The following is a 19,064-nucleotide window of genomic DNA, read 5'->3' on the forward strand; positions in this document are numbered from 1 at the left end:
CTTTTCATTCTTTACATTGCTCTTTATCCTTCACCCTCTGTTTTCGGCATTCATATTTCCATCTCCAAGAGTGGCTATCTGCTCAATAATCCTTCACCAATTCTAAAGGCAAAGAATCTGTCCACAATAAACATTTAGTTAACAAAAATCTCATGTAAGCTCACAACACCGTCGGATGAAAGACAAGAGTGAGAGACAGACTGTAGAGAAGTGGGGCAGGGAGAGCAGAGGAATTGGTGCAGAGAGATAGGATAAGGGGGGCCAGAGTAAGGCAGGGCAGGGGTGCAGGATGCAAGTGTGATACAGCCTAAGCGTAAAAGATTGGGCCCCAAGGACAGAAGAAGCCCGAATTCTCAGGTTCACTCCTTGGTGCTGAGATCAGCAAATTCACTGTGGGCTTTAAACAAACATGGGATCTTCCTGCTGAAAATGCTCAGCAGGTCTGGCGACATGTGGAAAGAAATCAGTTAACATTTTGAGTCCAGTGATCCTTCTACCAGACCTGCTGAGTTTTTCCAGCAATTTTGGGTTTTGTTTCTGATTTCCAGCATCGGCAGTTCTTTTGGTTTTCATAGTTTCTTGCAAGGTTTATATTAATCTATTTCTCTAATTATTAGAAAAAAAGTTAACAAAGAAAAACATAAATATACACTGCATCACTTCAACAAATCAGACTTGCACTTACTGTTGTTAATAGCATGAAGAGACACCAAGTTTTGTTTATTATTGCATATTAATAATGGAGGCATTCTTACGAGACTCACCTATCCAGCAGATGGCAGTGTTTACTACTTGCACTGTTTATTGACTGACTGCACTAGTTAAAAACAAAAATTCAGCCACAAACGTACATGTCTCCTAATCAATCTCAACAATCTTTGAAAGGAGCAAGACCGCAATATTTCATGCACAAATGATTTTCAATTATGACATGAACTCCCAAATTAACTCATACCAAAGCGAAGCACTGCAGATGCTGCAAATCTGAAATAAAAACAGACAATGCTGCAAGCACTCAGCATCTGACTGCATTTGGAAAAGGAAAACACAATTATATGATACGTTTGTTTATTTTAAAATAATTTTCTTCTTCTTGCCAATTTTTCCTCCTCCAAGTGACCTTTTACGGCATTACTGCACTAGCTCTCTCCCAAAAGTGGACATTTGTGTGCTTCAATCATCAACTATAGCACTCTTCAACAGCAGGAATATCAGAGCAAACACTTATTCTTTCAAAATTCAAGACATAGATGTGCTTCTGCTTCCACCAGTAGGTAACAGGGAGTTAGAATTGGCCTCAGCTCCACAACCCACATTATCTCAGCAACAATGAAGGCAACTCTGCAAACAACTAGAATCAAAACTGGCTCGTGTGTATTAGTTACCTCTTTACCTCGAGACCAGTACTTTCCAACTGCTCCTGAGATTTATTAATGGTATCTACGTTTTGCTTAGTTTTGAGGCATTGGAATTACCCCAATCATTCAAGTCCTCCTGGTGGATACCTACCTTGTAGATTCTAAGGAGATCAAAAAGGTGACAATCTCCAATTATATATTAATTAATGCCAGAGTTATTCAATGGAGAATTAATCCTTGTCATCATTTTAAAATGAACATTAAATTATTCTTCATGAAAGTTAATTGCCTTCAAGTGAAGCTCCAAGAAAACCTTTTTTTTAAAAATGTCTGTTATAATCAGTGATTTGTCTAACATTAGAAGCATGCTGCAAAACATTTTCATAATTGTGCAATTCAGTTATGCTATAAGATATTTTGAACATATCTTTTCTTCCTACTTATTCAATAGAAGTAATCATTAGTGGCATGGACCAGCATGCAGATTTCATGACCAGGTAGGAACATGGAATTTGGAGGATATCAGGACAAAAAGGAGAAGAATTTTGACTGAAGATTTTGCCAGTAGGGCTCATAGTGAGAGATTTTTTGGAAAAAAGAGTGGTATTTTGAACTGAACAGGGAAACACATACAGACACAGCACTGAGTAAGTGGCTCACCACATGACTTTCTTCACACATTCGTGAATCAGTTCTATTTTTATGGCAATCTGACAGCTTCACAGTCTGTCATCCTTAGTGATTTTTACGTAAATAAACTTAATTCTCTCAAACTGTAATAGGATTTGAATTCATACTTGCGATTATGAATGAAGATCCTCTGGATTATTTATACATGAGTTAACTGTACACTTGGCTTAAAAGAGGTTTAATGTGATAAAGAGCTATACAAATATAAAATTTATGTTGCTTTGTACAAAGAACTAAGACGATGAATACATAAAGCTATTGAATTAACATGGAAAATACAATTGCACCTAGAGACAGAATAAGCTTGAAATGACATTTCATAAATGCTCCCAGCTTAAATGGGTGAAACACATTCCTTACCCTGCCATCTTGCATCTTCAGACAGCGTTTTTTCTATCATGGCTTGACTAGCCAGCACACCTGGCTGTAGATCAGGAAGGCCCTCTCCTGCCCCAAGCTGACCATTCTGCAGTGCTTCCTGTGCCTGGAGTTCCCTATAAATAAAATAGTGCTTTAAATTATTGGGTATTGGATTTTAAAATTCTGTGCTCAAATGGTCACAGGACTTAACTCATCTGGGACATACCTGGTCTATGTGGAAATTCTTAAAGAGTTGGCAGGGTGGAAAATGGGGGTAGGATGGGAGTACGAACATTAAGCATTTGGATGAACACAAATTATGGAACAAACATCCAGAGTGGATACCTGTTGGGTTTTTTTCTTCTGGGGACTTGAGATAGGGAGGATGCTGCAGAGGTATCAGCATTTTGGGTTCTTCCAGGTGGATTTACAAAGACCATGCAATCAGTTGTGTGAATTTTCTTTTATGACTAATACTTTAAGCTTCAAAGGGAATTCTAAAAATTCAGGAAAAAAGTCAATTATAGATCCTTTGACTGCACAACATCATTGTAGTGGATTCTCAGATGTACAGAAGTTAGCAGAACTTTGAAATGAGTCTATTAAACAAGCCTGAATATACAAACACATTTCAATCTAATGATTGTTTAAGTATAACTTGTAGTCATTCACTGCAATCACAATCCCAGTCAATAACCACAACAATACGTATTCAGGTACACAACATAATGCCATGCTGCATATAAAATCCACAATCCATGTTTTAACGTTTCTTTTTAACAGTGCAAATCTGCAAACAACCAACATATTTTGCATGGAAAGAACTGGTTATCCTTGGGACAGCATTTTAAAATTAGGCTTGCTGTTTTATGGCCAAGAAGAGGAGGAGTTTTTTTGTTCCTCAGATGATTGAAAGACTTTGGAAGGACTGGAGGTGCAGTCACTAAATATTTAAGGCAGAGGTGTATATAATGTTGTTAGGCAAGAGAATCAGGTTATTGCGGAGAGGGAGATGGTTGATGGGAATGCAGAATTTGAAATACAACATCAGTCATGATCTTAATGACTAGCAGAACAGGTTCAAGGAGCATAGAATCACATAGTAAGCAAACTAACCCTTCAGTCTAACTCATTTGCTGTGAAGGTAGAAGACAGAGTGTGGTGGTGGAGGGTTGTTTTTCAGACTGGAGGCCTGTGATTAGTGGAGTGCCACAAGGACCGGTGCTGGGTCCTCTACTTTTTGTCATTTACATCAATTATTTGGATGCGAGCATAAGAGGTACAGTTAGTAAATTTGCAGATGACACCAAAATTGGAGGTGTAGTAGACAGCGAAGAGGGTTACCTCAGATGACAACAGGATCTTGATCAGATGGGCCAATGGGCTGAGAAGTGGCAGGTGAAGTTTAATTTAGATAAATGTGAGGTGCTGCATTTTGGGAAAGCAAATCTTAGCAGGACTTATACACTTAACGGTAAGGTCCTATGGAGTGTTGCTGAACAAAGAGACCTGGGAGTACAGATTCATAGCTCCTTGAAAGTGGAGTCGCAGGTAGATAGGATAGTGAAGAAGGTGTTTGGTATACTTTCCTTTATTGGTCAGAGTATTGAATACAGGAGTTGGGAGATCATGTTGCGTCTGTAGAGGACATTGGTTACATCACTGTTGGAATATTGCTTGCAATTCTGGTCTCCTTCCTATCAGAAAGATGTTGTGAAACTTGAAAGGGCTCAGAAAAGATTTACAAGGATATTGCCAGGGTTGGAGGATTCGAGCTATAAGGAGAGGCTGAACAGGCTGGAGCTGTTTTCCCTGGAGTGTCGGAGGCTGAGGGGTGACCTTATAGAGGTTTACAAAATTATGAGGGGCATGGATAGGATAAATAGATAAAGTCTTTTCCATGGGGACGGGGAGTCCAGAACTAGAGGGCATAGGTTGAGGATGAGAGGGGAAAGACATAAAAGGGACCTAAGGGGCAACTTTTTCACGCAGAGGATTGTATGGGTATGGAATGAGCTGCTGGAGGAAGTGGTGGAGGCTGGTATAATTGCAAAATTTAAGAGGCATTTGGATGGGTATATGAATAGGAAGGGTTTGGAGGGATATGGGCCGGGTGCTGGCAGGTGGGACTAGATTGGGTTGGGATGTCTGGTCAGCATGGACGAATTGGACCGAATGTACAGCATGTACAGTTTCCATGCTGTACATCTCTATGACTCTATGACCAGACATACCAATCTGACCTTGTGCCATTTGCCAGTACTTGGCCCATATCTCTCTAACCCCTTCCTAATCATAGACCATCCAGATGCCTTTTAAATGTTGTAAATGTAACGGCCTCCACCACGTCCTCTGGCAGCTCAATACATACATGCAGCACCCTCTGCATGAAAAAGGTACCCATCAGGTCTTTTTAAAATCTTTCCCTTCTCACTTTAAACCCATTATTTCTAGTTTTGGAGTCCCCCAGCCTTGATAAAATACCTTGACTATTCACCCTATTCATGGCCTTCATGATTCTGTAAACCTCTACAAGGTCGCCCCTTGGCCTCTGACGCTCGAAGGAAAAAAGCCCCAGCCTACTTAGCCCCTGGAAGTCAAACCCTCCAGTGCCAGTAAAGCTTTTCTACATCCTCTCAAGTTCTTATAGAAGAACAACCAAAGTTGTATACATTATTCTAAAAGTGGCCTCATCGATGTCCTGTACAGCCACAACATGGCCTCCGAATTCCTATACTCAGTGAACTGACCAATGAAGGTAAGCATGCAAAATGTATTCTTCACCTGTCTATCTATGTCTTCACTTTCAAGGAACTAGGCACTTGCACCCCTAGGTCTCTGTTTGGCACTTCCTAGGGCACTACCATCAGTTGTATAAGTCATGCCTTGATTTGTATGACCAAAATTTAACACCTCACATTTATCTAAATTAAACCCCATCTGCCACTCTCGATCCCAAGATAGACTCCAAGATAACCTTCTTCACTGTTCACTACACCACCTATTTTCATGCCATCTGCAAACTTAGTAACCATATCTTCTAAATTCACAATCAAATCCTTTATATGGATGACAAACAAAAAGTGGACGTAGCACTGAGCCTTGTGGCACACCACTGGTCACAGGCCACAAGTCCAAAAAGCAACCCTCTACCACCACTCTCTGCCTTACTATCTTCAAGCCAATTCTGTATCCAGTGACTAGCTCCCCGCGGATCTCATGTGTTCTAACCTTACTATCCAGTCTATCACGCAGAACCTTGTGGAATGTTTTACTGAAATGGTTTACTTCTGTTCCTGTTTTATATGTTGTTATGGGATGCAGCCCACTGGTGAATTCATAGGCATTACAGCACAGAGGATTTGCTGGAGACAAACAAGAAATCTGCAATGGATTCATGTAGTGATGTAGTGGTAACGTCACGAGATGAGTAATCCAGAGGTCCAGGCAAATGCTCTGAAGACATGTGCTCAAATCCGACTGAAACAGCTGCATAATATAAAACTGAAAGCTCATCTCAACAATGGTGATCATGGCAACTAAAATTAATTCTATTAACACCATCTGATTCTTTAATTTCCTTTAGGTAAGTACCCTACCAGTCTTAACCGGCTTGGCCTACATAGAATTACCAATCTACAGCTGACTCTTGAAACTGTTCGCTTCATGACCTAACAAGCCACTCTGTTCAAGGTATTTAGGGACAAATAACAAATGTTGGCCTTGCCAATGACACCAACACCCCATTAAAGAACAGGCGGTTTAAAACAAAAAAAGAGCGAGAGAGATATGGCTAAAATCAGAGTGAATTTTATTTGCATAATGTGTGTAATTTGAGGAACAGAACCTGAAGACAATTCAGACAATATATTACAAGCACAAGTATACGAGCTTACAAGTAGCCAGAATATAATTGTAATTGTATAAACTAAAAGTACCTTATGTCATATACTGGGGGACGTAAATCATGTGGACCATGAGCAAACGCACAGTGAAGCCCATTTTTCACACAGTGCCCACGAGCATCTGTTTCATGGATGCATGTACCAGTTTTATAATAGCGTAGATGGTATTTTCTTTCTGTGTCCCCAGTCGTTCGATGGAGATATGGACAACTATAAAAGAAATACAGTTTGATCACATTATCTGCAATTCTCCTGTACTTGTTCTATACATATTTTAAACACTGCATAGACACGTTGACAAATACATCACAAGACAAACTTGACTTTTTTTTTGTAACAATTCAAAATGATAGATACCCCTCATTTTCCAGTGTCATTTATTAGGAAAAACAGTTTCATGTTCATGTGGCACTGAATCAGAAATTCATCATCTCAGGCTCCTTGGATGTTTAAAGATTAAGAACAGCATACACATTTAAAAATGGATTAGCATTCCACTGAGACCACAAATCAAGAACAAGAGGGCTGGGACTGTGAAATCTATTTGGCCTTTTGTACAACTGCATCAGAGAAGAAAAAGCAAATTAACTTCATATCAAAGAAAATAACGTAATTGGTTAACAAATAGAAAAGTTGCACAATTGGCTACTATTCAGCAAGTTTGCATTCTCTCATACACACTCATCCAAACTTTATCCCACTTATCGAAGATGGGTTCATTGTGGCCCATTGCTAATTTCCATTGACTACACAGCATGGTTAGCCATTTCAGAGGCAGTTAAGAGTCAACAAAGGTTGCATGACCCTTCACTTTGTCAGCACTTAGTTGACAACTGCATCACACACACATTAAGTTCATTCCCTCTTCATGACATGATTTGAAGTGGATTAGTGTTGAAAATGTACATTCCAAGGCCTGAACTCTTTGGGTATAATCAATATGATTTACAGGCTTCAAATCACAATGTTATTTTTGGATCTGCCTTGGAAACATATAATTAATATATGTTAGGTAAGATTGTAAGGTTGATGCAAGGTTGTAGCTTTTCAAAAACAAACATTATTCTCAGGCTAGGCCAGCACTTATTACCCACCCCAAACTGGCCAGTGGGCATTTAAGTCAACCACACTGCTGAGGGTCTGGATCACATGGAGGAAAGACCAAGTGATTCCCCTTCCCTTAAGGTCATAAGTGTACCAGCTGGTCATCGTATATTCTTAACTGCAGATACATTTACTGAATTCAAATTTCACCATCTGTTATTATTGGAATCAAACATAGGTCCCCAGAACATTGGCAGAGTTTCTAGATTAATAGTCTAGCAATCATACCACTAAGCCACTGCCTCCCATAGTGCAAGAATATGTCCTTCTGATTACTTCAGCAACTTAAAGTTATGCCTTTAGCCTAAAACCTTTCTTTCATACGCATTTATGGAAATTCGTGTTCATGGAAACAAGATCTAGCCAAAAATATCCCTTGATTCTGTGACTAAAATATGAAGTTCTAGGTTTTTGATGAACCCAGAAACATTTTCTATTTTCTTCCCCAAAACTTCACGTATTAACGATGGTCAAAATGCTTCCGAACTCATTCTTCCAAGCTTTCCCTCCCCATCGTCAGGGATATGCAACTCCCAAAAGCAGCTTAAGGGGGGAAAAGTTAGACATCGAAAACTGGCTCAGTGACATATAATAATACATTGGCACTTTGATAATTTGTGTTGCTGTTTTGACAGGTAGATATTATCAATACAGTTATTCCAGGAAATGATGAATGCATGTTCAACATGAATGAACAGCTAAACAGAATTACAAGCTAATATTCACAATGTAGTGGTCCCAATTTTCAGGACCTTTAGTGGAATACCATAGGGTTCGGTGCTAGGTTCTTTGCTGTTCATGGTGTTTAGTAACAATCTCGACATGAACGTCAGCAACATGATCAGTAAGTTCACAGATGGCATAAAGATTGGTGTGGTAAACAGCAAGGTGGAAAGCCCTAGACTAGAAGACGACAGACAGGCAGTAGAACAACGCCAAAACAAATTTATTCCTGAAAAATAGTTAGACTGTTCCAGGACAGTTACAATGATGGCATCTACCTGAATATGGAAAACTATCCAGGTATGTCCTCTGCACAAAAAGTAGAACAAATCTAACTCAGCCAATTACCTCCCCATCAGTCCACTTTCCATCATCAGTAAAGTGATGGAAGGTGTCACCAACAGAGTTACCAAAAACAACTGCTCAGCAATAACCTGCTCAGTGACATCTAGTTTGGTTCCACCAGGGCCACTCAGCTTTTGACGTCGTTACAACCTTGGTTCAAAGCTGGACAACAGAGCTGAATTCCCGAGATGAGCTAAGAGTGACAACCCTTGACATCAAGGCAACATGTGACCAAGTGTGGCAAAAAGGAGCCCTAGCAAAACTGGAATCAAAAGGTTATCACGAGACAAACTTCTGATTGGGTCATATCTGATTGGAATCATACCTGCCATCAGTATAGATGGATCCAGGCGTACAGGTCCACAGTTCCCTGAAAATGGCAACACAAATGGAGATGATGGTTAAGAAGGCATTTGGCAAGCTTGTCGTCATCAGTCATGACAGAGTAGAGTATAAAAACTGGAAAGTCGTGTTGCAGGTATGTAGAACTTTGGTTAGGCCACATTTGGAATACCGTGTACAGTTCTGGTTGCCATACTACCAGAAGGATGTACAGGCTTTGGAGAGGGTACAGAAACAGTTTACGTTTACTATGATGTTGCCAGGTTTGGTGGGTAATAGTTAGGAGGAGAAAAACAAACAAACTTAAATTGTTTTCACTTGAACGTCAAGGAACGAGCAGCAACTTGACAGCAGTTTACAAAATTATGACAGGCATGCATAGAATGGATGGTCAGGACTTTTTCCCAAGGTAGAAATTTCTACTACTAGGGAACATAGGTTTAAGGTAAAAAGGGGTCAGTTAAAAGAGCCACTGTGCCACCCATCTTGGTGGGATGAAGGGCATGTTCCTCTGCTGTACTATTCTTTGTTGTGCACTTGGTGCTGTTATCCTTTCTTTCTGTCTTGGCATCAATCTTTGTTACACCTAAGAGCATTTGGATTTTTCTTACATTAAAAAGGTGCTAAACCATATTGTAGACCATGAATATTGTCACCAGGAGTGGGGGAAAAAAACCAAAGATGGTAGCAAAAAGTTCTTTCACAGCATTGTGGAGTGCTCGATAAATTTTAAATAAATATTTGAATCAAGAAGAAATGTATCCACACAAGCAGGGTGATATCTTTTGGACAGATGTTAATCAGAGATCCTAGATTCCCAGGCAAAAATAAAAAAAGACCCCACTGTGCTATTTTTAATTAGAGGAGGGGAAATTATCCTTAGTCTTCAGGAGATAATGTATCCTTTAATCAAAAATCACAACAGCAGATTATCTGGTCATTGACATGATGCTCTTGTGGAAATCTGCTGTCCATAAATTGGCTTACTTTTTTTAAAAAACATGAGAACAATTTCTTTACTGCAGAAAATATATTATTAACTAGAAAGCACTTTGTAACATCCTTAGTATGAAAATCTCAATTGGCTGGACAGCTGGTTTGCAATGTAGAGTGGTTCCTGCACCAACTGAGGTTACTATGAAGGACTCTCCTCTATAAACTCTCACCTCACCGGAGGCATGGTGACCTGCAACTTAAACCACCAACAATCATGTCTCTCTAATGAGAGAGAAGCTCTATGACCTGTTAAGACTATGGTGACTTCACTTACCTTAGTTTACTTTATCCAAATAGAAACAAATACTTATGCCTCAAATCTTTTTACGTCATTGATTATTGAACTGTAAAAGGTTACATACAGGAGGCAGTCCCTGTTAACTCTCCAAGATCAAAAAAGCAATTTCAGCAACTACAGAATCGAACAATTTAGGATGAAATGGTGAATTTTAAACGTTCACTGTCAAATCCTTGCTTTGAAGAGAGGCATGTAGCTGAAGGCTTTTGTCTCACCAAAACAATGCAAGACTGTCAAATTTTGAATAATCACAGCAGTTCATAATGCACGAGAAACCTGTATGCTTAATTGGTTAAATCTGATAGGTCATGGTTTTGTTTTACTGGACCCGAAACTCTTTCTTTCCATAGATTTGAGTTTATCCAAGCTGCTGAGTTTATCCAATAATTTCTGTTTTTGTAATGAGGAAACAGGAGGTAAGTTGCTTGCCACAGAATTCCTGGAGTCTGACTCAAAAGCACAAGAAATAGGAAGACTGGGCCATTTCACCCTCGCAGCCTGCGTCACTATTCAATGTGATCATGGATGATCATCCAACTCGGTACCTCCATCCCATTTTCTCCACATTTCCTTTGATCGTTTTAGCCCCAAAAATTATATTTAAATCCTTTTTGAGAACATGCAATGTTTTGGCCTCAGCCACTTTTGGTGGCAGAGAATTTCACAGGCTTCAACTTTCTGGGTGAAGAAAATTCTCATCTCAGTGCTGAATGGGCTACCCCTAATCATTATTCCATGACCCCCTGGTTACTGGGACATACTCGGTCTTGCCCTGTTAAAATTTTCTAAGTTTCCATGAGATTCCCTTCATCAATCTTCTGAACTCTCATAAATACAATTCTCAACGATCCAGGCTCCCGTCATACATCAGTCTTGCTATCCCAGGAATTAGTTTGACCTCCTTTTGTAGCTCCAGTATTTTTATGACTGTTCATGGTTCAGTTTTGACAGGGCTCTTTAATGCCACACTCTGATGAACACTGCCTTTGTGTCAAGTAAAGTTCAATTCTCTGGTCCACATTTTAGTCAAGGCTGTCATAAAGTGAGATTTTAAGTGGATCTGGGGAGTCCAAACTAAGCACTACTAAGCTGGTTATTTCTGAGTAAGTGCCATTTGATAGCACTTCCACTCATTCCTTTTATCATAGTGCTGGTCCAGTTCAGTTCTGGTCAATAGTAAATACCTAGGACATTCAGTAATGAAGTTGTTGTTGAATTTCAAGAGGAGGTAGTTCGATACTCTCTTGTTAGAGATGATCATTGCCCGGCACTTGGGGTGGGATGTTATTTGTCAATTATCAGCACAAACTTCAATGCTGTCTTGGGCTTGCTTCATATGGATATGGACTACAGTATCTGAAGAGTTGTGAATGGCATTGAACATTGTGCAGTCGTCAGCAAACTAGAAGTGTGACCTTTTGATAGAGTGAAGGTCACTGATGAAGCAGTTGAAGACAGATGAGCCTAGGACACTCTTAAGGAAACAATGGCAGTGATATCCTGTGGCTAAGATAACCGACCTCCAACAATCGCCATCTTTCCTTATGCTTGATATGATTCCAACCACAGAGATTTTTCCCTATTCCCATCAATTCCAGTTTTGACAGGGCTCTTTAATGCCATACTCTGATGAACACTGCCTTTATGTCAAGTTAAGTTCAATTCTCTGGTCCATATTTTAACCAAGGTTGTCATAAAGTGAGGTTTTAAGTGAGTTTGCCCAGTCCAAACTAAACACCACTAAGCTGGTTATTTCTGAGTAAAGTGCCATTTGATAGCACTTCCATTCATTCCTTTCATCACAGTGTTGATAATCGAGAGTAGTGGGGTGTAAACTGGGTTTGATTTGTCCTATTTTTTGTAGCCAGGGTAAACATGGCAATATTCCATTTTGTTGGGTAGCTGCCAGTTTTGTAACCATATTAGAACATCATAGCTATGAGAGCAGATAGTCTTCATTTGCCATTATGTTGCATGACCCACAGCATCTGCCATGTCCAGTATCTTCACTTGTTTCTTGGAATGTATTGCATTGGTTGAAGACTAACATTTGTGATGCAAGGGTCTTCAGAAGGGGGTTGAAATGAATCATCCACTTGGCACTTCTGGCTGAAGATGGATACAAACACTTTTACTTTGAATTTTAAAATAGTGTTCTGGCCCTCCCCGTCATTAAGAATGGAGATATTGGCAGAGACAACACCTGCTGCTTAACTGTTCATTATTAGAGGGTTGGATGTGGCAAAACAACAGAGCTGAGATGAGATTGTTGGCTGCAGAACCATAAAGCTCTATCAAAGCTGCTTCTTCTATTTGGTATGTAAGTACAACAATGTTGCACAGTATGTCTAGTGCTACTTCTAGCATGCTGTCCTTGACTTTTAATGAAACAGAGTTGGTCTCCCAGCTCAATGGCAGCGGTCAAATGGACAATGTGCCAGGCCATATGAATGAAGTTCTACTGCTGTTAATGGCCCACAGCACCTGATGGTTCTTCAGTTTTAAATTGCTGATTCTTTTCAAAATCTATCCTATTTAGCATGATGATAGTACCAAACAACGAAATGAAAGATATTTGACGCGAAGATAGACCTCGTCTCCAAAAGAACTGTGCAACGGTCGGTCCTACCAATACAGTCATGGGCAGATGCATCAGTACCAGCATACTGTTGTCTCTAATTTCCAAATAATATTTCCTTAACAGAAATGATCAAGATCACTGTATATTTATCATGTGTAACATCCCAGCTCATAATACATTCTGAACAAAACAATTCACAAATGTTGACTTGCTTCTAGGAAATCCAAATTCTATTTACAAACCTCGGTTTTGGAAAGACAGCCTATTTAAATTAATTATTTAGGAATTCAATATAAAAAATAAGTAGCAGAGAGGTTACAGAATATTAATTTCACTGCTATAAAGTAATATACTCTGGATAAAATGGAAGTTTTGCATTTAGTGCGTCATTCAAAAAGGCAACAATTTATACAGAAGCCTATGAAAGTTGTATGATAACTGTATTCAGTTCATAGATAAATACCACAACAAACAGAGTATGAGGTCCAGCCAACTCAAAACATCTGTGCTCGACTCGGGTCCCCACCTATCCTTTATTTATAATGTTAAATTTATATTACCTTCCCCCTCAAAAACTTAGTTTGATAAATTATATTCATTTTCTATTCCCTCACTCTCGAGAGGAGGAAAATAAATTCTATTCCCAGTGACGATTATTACTTGATGCCTTCTAGCTTTGAACTTGCCCACAAGTGGAAAATCCCTGCCATTACTCTTAACAAAATCTTTTATCTTTTAACAAAAACCTATGATGGGTCACCGCTCATTCTTCAGCTTTTAAGAGTTCAGATACCCAGTTAGTTCGTGCTCTCGTAGTTGATAAAATGTCAGTTTATACTTTGCATTGCCTCAAGTACCCCCCACCCTCTGTTTTATAAAACAGGAACTAAAAGTCTTCATAGTACTCTCAGTGATCAAACTCAATGTCTCACAACCAGAAATAAATTAACATACAATTAATATGCCAATCAGCACAACATACTTGTACCAGCCAACAAAAAGTTTTTTTTTTGCTTAATCCCCCTTTCCAGCTCTTGGTTTGCATTGCTGTAAATTTACAATTGGTCATATCCAGAAGAGAAAATTGAAGTTTGAAGGGCACCACTCCAGATCAAGCATAGGTAAGGTATGGAGGCAATAGGTATAAATGTCAGTGGAGAGGTAGGTTGGTCATAGCGAACATAACTCAGTCAGATTTCTGTTTGCAATGATAATGAACAAAGATGACCTGGAAATAAAGGCTCTGAATTAGGAGACAGGTCGATTTTAAGTATGTTAATACAGGATCTGTTGAAAGTGGAATGGAAGCAGCTACTTGCAGATACACCAAGTGCATATCCAAGTAATAAATGAAGGATTTCTGCCACAGCTATCTTTTCAGGCAGTCAATTCTAGACCTAACTGGAGTTTAAGTAGAAATATTTTGCAAACATCACCTTAATCCTTCTGCTAAATACTTTAAATCTACATCCCTGGTTGAGAACAGCTCCAAAAGGAAATAGGCATTTATCAACTCAATTGTACACACTTCAATGAAATTTCCACTCAGTGTCCCCTGTATTCCAAGATAAACAACCCCAATTATCTAATATCTACATACCTTTCAATAAAATCTCATCTTCCTTGTTTAGATTAGATTAGATTACTTACAGTGTGGAAACAGGCCCTTCGGTCCAACAAGCCCACACCAACCGTCTAAAGAGCAACCCATCCAGACCCATTCCCCTTCATCTAACACTACGGGCAATTTAGCATGGCCAATTCACCTAACCTGCACATTTTTGGACTGTGGGAGGAAGCCGGAGCACCCGGAGGAAACCCACGCAGACATGGGGAGAATGCGCAAACTCCACACAGACAGTTGCCTGAGGCGGGAATTGAACCCAGGTCTCTGGCACTGTGAGGCCTTATTACGAGATGACCAGAACTGGATGCCACACTAAATCTGTGGGCTAACTAGCATCTTACATAGTTTCAATATATCTTCATGACCTCCTGCTCTCTGCGACTGCTTTCTTGCTTTTGTTAACTCAGACAGAGTTAACACGGGTAACCCAGAGACCCAAGTGTTCGGAGAACATGGGTTTCAAACTCACCATGGTGAAATTTTAAATCAGTAAAATAACCTGAAGATTTTTGACCATTATTGAATGTTCACTAATGTCCTTTAGAGAAGGAACCTGACACTTTACTTGATCTCGGCTACATGTGACTACTGACCCATAGACATATGGTGGTCTCTTAAATGCCCTTTAAAAACCACTCAGACAAGCCACTCAGGTCAAGAACAATTAAAGATGGGCTCAACCAGTGATACCCACATGCCACTGAAAAATTTTTGAAAATCCTAAATAACTTGTACAACTTGCTCTGCTAGGATCAGGGATCTGTGTCCATGAACTGCAAGCTCCATCTGTTGTTCTGCATTTGTCAACAGCTTACTCTTTATTGTCTATCCATTTGCCTCATTGGTTTAGATTTGAGGTCAAGTTTTTTTTAAATGTGAAGACATTTCTTGAAAACTCAGTATTTCCTCCTCAATTCTTACCAAGACTCTGGCACCAACTTACTGTCAAGGAGCAACTTCAAAGGTCAATTTTTCCATCTCCAAACTAGTTTGTCTCTTTCCTCAGAACTATAACTCAAACTAAACCATAATGCTTCTAGCTAGGAAGCAGCATTGCTGGACCTCGTTCCAGAGAATCAGACCAGTGGATCAAATGTTAGTAGGACCTCACTTTGGGGATTGAGCTTAAAGTATCCTATGGTCAAGGTTAGCTATGAAACAGTTTTAACTGTTCAGAGTAAAAATAATTCATTGGATGAAGGGCCAATTTAACTCAAATAAAAAAGGATCAAGACCAGGAAAAGTTGGATTAAAGATTAACGAGCAAAACTTCAATTTAAAAGTCACCTGCGTTTAAAGAGGTAGCTTCAATACTATCAAGGTATAATGCTCAAATGGGGAAAGGTAGGACATAGGATGCCAGAATGCTCCCTGGTAAAAATAGGGCAAGCTGAAGCAAGTGAGAACGAAGCAAAAGAAGTTGTTTCAGGTGTCTGCTTTCTCAAGTTCTTGGTCATCTTAAATATCAAGAACAGAGAGGAAAGAGTAATTAAGTAGGGTAAAAATAGGGTATTCTAACTTCTCCAGAATTTAGTAGGATGGACAAAGTCTGAAAGGCTCACAGACAGCAGAATTCTTAAAGTGCCCACGAGATTTTTTTAAGACAACATATACTAAGTCCGACAAGGGAAGGGACAGTACTTTATCTAATTTTAGGGAATGAAGCTGGAAAAGTGATAGAAGCGTCACTGGGGAGGCATTTTGGTGCTAGTGAGCATAACTCAGATTTATGGTAGTTATGAAAAAGAACAAAGACAGGCTCTGAATCAGAGACAAGTTGCTTTTAATAAAGATAAAATAGAATCTGGAGGAAGTGGACAGGAAGCAGCTAATTACAGAAGAATCACATCAGAACAGTGGGAATCTAATGAAAAGTAAACAAAGTCAACATGCTCCCATAAAAGGTGAAGGGTGGAACTGACAAGTCCAAAGAACCCTGAATGTCAAGGAACATGTGCGTTTGGATAAGGAACCAAAAGCAACTTATGGTAGATAGAAGGGTCCAAACACCAGACGGAGAGGCTACAGAGAGGATTACTTTTAAAAAAAATTAAGAAAGCAGCGAGGGTATTAAAATAAACTGGCAGGTAAGATAAAGGAAACTCCAAAGATGTTTTTTTTAGGCAAAATGACAACCAGAGAAACAGTAGGATCAATTAGAGGCCAAAGTGAAACTGTGTGGAGCTGAAAGATGCATGTGAAACTTTGAATGCTTACTTTTTATGTGTATTCACTGTACAGAAATCACAGAGAACTGTGATATACTTGTACAAATTAAAAGAGAGCGAGAGTGAGAGAGAATGAATATTAGCAGTTTTACTAGGCTTAAAATTGGATCAATCCCCCAACACATAGCTGCTGTGGGAGGAAAGGGTAGAGATTGCACAGACCCTGATAATCATTTTTAAACAGTACCTGGCCACAGGATAAGTGCTAGAGGATTGGAGGACAACTAATGTATTACCATTATTCAAGAACGTCGCAGTAGTAGACGAGGGAACTATAAGCCATTAGTGGCAGGGAGACTACTGGGAAAAAAGGTGCTGAATAAATTAATTTCCACTTAGAAAGGCAAAGAATAACCAAGTATAAACAACTTGGCTTTGTCAAGGAGAAATCATGTTTGATGAGTTTGGTTGAGGTTTACAAGGTGGTGACTAGGTACACTGAATACAGTAGTACAGTTGATATAGTCTAAATAAGCTTCAGCAAGGTTTTTGGCAAGGTGTTGCCTTAGGGACTGGCCAAGAAAGCAAGAGTACATGTATATAAAGCAATGCTGATCCAAAATTGGCTTGGTGACAGAAGGCAAGGTAATAGTCAAAGATTGTTTGAGTCTGGAAGCCCATATCTAGTAGTTAACTGGAGGTTTCAGTGTTGCGTTCTTGGTGTCCAAACATGACACCCCTATTCAGGAAAAGTTGTAAAGAAAGGCCCAACAATTACAGATGAACCAGTTTAACTTCAGGAGGTGCAAAGTAATTGGAATTAATTATTTGGGATTGAAATAATAGTCACGTGGAAAAATGTAAATTAATTCAGAAGAGTCAGCATGGATTCATTGAGGGAAAATCACAACAAAATAGCCTACTGGCACACTTTTGAAGGTAGAGCAAAGAGGGTTGTAATTAAGAAATGACAAGACAGGGGATGTCTGTTGATATGCTGTACATGGACTTCCAAAAGGCATTGGATAAGACACAAAGAAATACATGGAATACACAAGACAGTAGCAACATGGTGACAAAGATTGGCTGAGGGATAGGAAACGGAGTATAAATTAATGGTTTTTTTTTGGACTGGAAGAAGATTTGTAGTAGAGTTGCCAGAGGTTTGGCATTGGGAAGCTTGCTTTTCCTAATCTGTCTGTCGATGCAGCTCTCGGGGACAATTTCAAGTTGCAGACGACAAAATTTGAGAGAGCTATAAATTGACAATAAAAAATGTACAACTTCAAAAAGGACACGAATAAGTTGAAACAATGCAGTTTCAAATCTTCCCTCCCCAGCATACACCTGGCAAATGTCCAAGCTATTGAACAGAAGCAGAACAAACTTAAAGCTCGACTCACCTATGAAAGAAATTTGAAAGACAGCTGTATGCTCTATTTTACAGAGACATGGCTCACTCTTGCTTTACCTGACTGTGCCTTACAACCAGAGGATTTCTCAGTCCACTGATGGACTGCATGGTGTCATCAGGCAAGGCAAAAGGCAGGGGATCTGCCTCCTAATCAACTCTTGGTGCTCGGATGGGACAACCCCAGTGAGTTATTGCTCCGTGGACTGAGAATATCTAAAAAGTGAAGTGCCGTTCTGACTACCTGCCGGAAAATGTATTTCTGCTGCCCTGAAAGCAGTTTACATCCCAACCACACGGGAATGAAGAGTGCACTTGATGAAACATACACCGCCAGAAATAGCCTTGAGACAGAATACCATGATGCATTGTTCATCATCGCAGGTGACTTCAACCAGACCATTCTCAAGCAAGTACCACCAAATGTCTCCTATCCTGCCAGAGGCCCATTCACCCTGGAGCATTGCTACACAACCAAAGACACCTATTGTTAAATCCTCCAACTGGATTTTCAGAAAAGAACATTAAGGTTGTGCTCTTTCTCGCAGCTTGCAAGCAGAAAGAAAACGAAGCGTGAGGATCCGGTACAGAAAGTCTTACAGTGCTGGTCTGAGATAATGGACGAGTTCCTATGTGACTGCTTGGAGTCAATAGACTGATCCATATTCAAGTAGTCAGCAGCCAACCTAAAGGAGTATGCGACTACCATCACAGACATCAATGTGTAGGGGATCGCATGCCAAAGAAGTTAATCCAAGTGTTCCCCAACTGGAAACTTTGAATGAACCAGAAGATACACTCTGCAGTGAAATCCAGGTCTGAAGCGTTCCAGTCAGGCAACCCTGACCTGTCCAGGAAATCTTAGTACGATCTTCTCAAAGCCATCAGGTATGCCAAGAGGCTATGCCAGACTAGAGTCCCAGGCTAACCACATGAACACACACCAATTGCAGCACGTCTTACACAATATAATAGGCAACAAAGCAAAGTCAAGCAGAAATGCTGATAACAATGCATCACTCCCTGATGAGCTCAACGTATTCTTTGCTCATTTTGAACAGTACGTCAGTGAAATGATATCACCTGCCCTGACAGCCTCAGGTGCACCTGTACCCTGTGGCACAATCACTGCCACAGACAGCAGATCGGCCTTCAT

The 19,064-nt window shown here is 39.8% G+C and overlaps 1 protein-coding gene across 3 annotated transcripts in view; it reads right to left on the reverse strand.

The window, feature by feature from the left end:
* The window catches only part of unkl (unk like zinc finger), a 141,689-nt gene that overhangs the window by 77,753 nt on the left and 44,872 nt on the right, over positions 1–19,064 (reverse strand). For all 3 annotated transcript variants that reach the window (XM_043711635.2, XM_043711634.2, XM_043711632.2), the window contains exons 3-4: positions 6,347–6,523; positions 2,409–2,542 (exon numbers count right to left, since the gene is read on the reverse strand). In XM_043711635.2, the coding sequence (XP_043567570.1) occupies positions 2,409–2,542; positions 6,347–6,523 (311 nt within the window). The remainder of the gene's footprint in view (positions 1–2,408; positions 2,543–6,346; positions 6,524–19,064) is intronic.

This window comes from Chiloscyllium plagiosum, unplaced genomic scaffold, assembly GCF_037043375.1.
Source record: "Chiloscyllium plagiosum isolate Xiang-an unplaced genomic scaffold, Cpla_swu_hap1 HiC_scaffold_20, whole genome shotgun sequence".
Taxonomy (NCBI): domain Eukaryota; kingdom Metazoa; phylum Chordata; class Chondrichthyes; order Orectolobiformes; family Hemiscylliidae; genus Chiloscyllium; species Chiloscyllium plagiosum.